General features: G+C 45.9%; 1 protein-coding gene across 1 annotated transcript in view; it reads right to left on the bottom strand.

Moving 5' to 3' along the window:
* The window catches only part of tiparp (TCDD-inducible poly(ADP-ribose) polymerase), a 32,855-nt gene that overhangs the window by 14,178 nt on the left and 16,177 nt on the right, over positions 1-2,500 (bottom strand). The window contains exon 3 of the mRNA XM_063205315.1: positions 121-340. Coding sequence (XP_063061385.1) covers positions 121-340 — 220 coding nt within the window. The remainder of the gene's footprint in view (positions 1-120; positions 341-2,500) is intronic.

The following is a 2,500-nucleotide window of genomic DNA, read 5'->3' as shown; positions in this document are numbered from 1 at the left end:
CAGGGGCGAAACGCGTTGTTCGCTCTGAATAAAATCGCAAAAAGTCAAACAAGTGTGCAGTGAACTTTTTGTTCCTTTTGTATAGTATAGGATTTGGTCATTAGGGATTGTTAGGCCTACCTCTGAGTACTCCCTCCAGCCAAAGTTGTCTCTGCAGTAGTACTTCCAGGCGGTGAGGCAGTTGGGGGCGGGCGTGGCGGGGCTGGTGCTGGGGTTGGTGCTGCTTGGCGTGGGGCTTGTGGTGCAGGAGGAAGAGGAGGCCGTGGACAGGCGTCGGACTTGGTCGAACTCTGTGTCGCACACCCTCATCACACTGAAGTCTAGGGAGAAGAGGCGACCCCTACACAGAGAAACAGACAGTTTATTTAGACTACAAGATGTTTTTTTATTGACTAGAAGGCTCATACAATAACACTGGTAATTATACAGGGGAAAATAATACATTTACACATTAATACATTCAATGGCACAGAGAGAGAGAGAGAGAGAGAGAGAGAGAGAGAGAGAGAGAGAGAGAGAGAGAGAGAGAGAGAGAGAGAGAGAGAGAGAGAGAGAGAGAGAGAGAGATTGTTCTTTGTAAGCTTTGGCAACACTGATACACACAGGCAATCTAATAATAAGGCATTCGAATTTGAATTTGAGAGCGAGAGAGAGACAGAGACAGAGAGACAGAGAGACAGAGAGGAAGAGAGAGACAGAGAACCGTGAGAAAGAAGAACAACAAACCTCACACTTCACACAATCACACACGTACGCACACTACATACACACACATTTATGAGAAATATAACCCACAGAAACCATGATAGCAACCCTGGGGTTTTGTGCTGCAATGTTCGAGCTAACTGTTATGAATCGCTGGCTGGCTGGCTGGGTTAAACCCCCCCCCCCCCCCCCCCTTTCCCACTTAGTAACACATCAATATCCTGCATTAACACCTCCCCCACGCCGTGTGCATACTTACATCCACCTCTGCTTGCACACACACACACACACACACACACACACACACACACACACACACACACACACACACACACACACACACACACACACACACACACACACAAACACACACACACATTAGGTCGCCCTTTTTTTTGTAGGTCAGGCCGGTTCAGTGTACCATAGTGTGGTGTGGGCTAGCCATGCCTCCAAGTAGGGGTGGGCGATATGGCAAAAATGTTGTATCACGATATTTTAACATGAAATCACGATTTCGATTTTTTATCACGATCTTCCATCCAAAAAATAAAAACAACAAAAAACAACTTTCATATACTTGCAATTTGTAATTTGCAGTCAATAAAATGTTAACACACTGATGATACTCTCATAAAGTGTACAATTGGAATACAATAATGTAAAGAATAAAGTTAAGACAACAACACAAGTGAGAAAACATCACTCTGATACTGATAATAAACATCCTCACTGCAAGACGATCTATACGATTTCTACACTTTGGCAGATTCGAGACGATATTTTACTCAATATCGCGATTCACGATATAATATCGTCATATCGCCCACCCCTACCTCCATGTCCTGCCCACTCTATTCCCTAATACTGGGGGGTCGATCACACTTCTGCTCTGGCATAAGAGGATTTGGAGGTCAAAGGTCAGAAGTCTGGAGCTATAGCTCTAGCTAGCTAGGGATGAGGGGCTGCCATTGAGCATTAACCCATCTACGCCCCTTTCTCTCTGTGTGTGTGTGTGTGTGTGTGTGTGTGTGTGTGTGTGTGTGTGTGTGTGTGTGTGTGTGTGTGTGTGTGTGTGTGTGTGTGTGTGTGTGTGAGGGTTCTTGCAGGATGTGTGTGTGTGTGTGTGTGTGTGTGTGTGTGTGTGTGTGTGTGTGTGTGTGTGTGTGTGTGTGTGTGTGTGTGTGTGTGTGTGTGTGCGTACGTGTATGTGTGTGTGTGTGATTGCCGGATGAAAGGAGGGGTGTTCTTTTAAAAGCAAGAATGTTGTGGATGACCTTGGAGCACTGTGACCTCTGCGTGTCACTGATCTTTTGAGAGCAGCGGTGGGGCAGGACCAAGAAAAGGAGCCCGACATCAAAGACGACCTCGGCATATGGAGAAGGGGGGTATTTGATCAACCAGCCAAGACCACGGCATGACGACCAAAAAAAAAAAAAAACGAAACGATAAAAATAAAAGTAACAAACAAGGAAAACTTAAAAAAAAAACTACTGCATGCACCGGGTTTAAAAACAAATAGGCAGTGTGGACGGACGGGATGACAAAGTGTTCTTTCCAACAGCAACAACAGGGGTTTGGGGAAAACCGTGGGGAGTACAGTATGTGTATGGCTGTGTGTGAGTGAGAGCGAGAGAGAGAGAGAGAGAGAGAGAGAGAGAGAGAGAGAAAGGGAGAGAGAGATAGAGAGCAATAGAGAGAGAAGGACAAAGAGAGAGAGAGAGCAATAGAGAGAGAGAGAGAGAGAAAGAGTGTGTGTGTGTATGTGTGGGTGTGGGTGTGTGTGTGAGAGAGAGGG

This window comes from Engraulis encrasicolus, chromosome 8 (genome assembly GCF_034702125.1).
Source record: "Engraulis encrasicolus isolate BLACKSEA-1 chromosome 8, IST_EnEncr_1.0, whole genome shotgun sequence".
NCBI lineage: Eukaryota > Metazoa > Chordata > Actinopteri > Clupeiformes > Engraulidae > Engraulis > Engraulis encrasicolus.
This window is presented reverse-complemented; position numbering and strand designations above follow the sequence as displayed.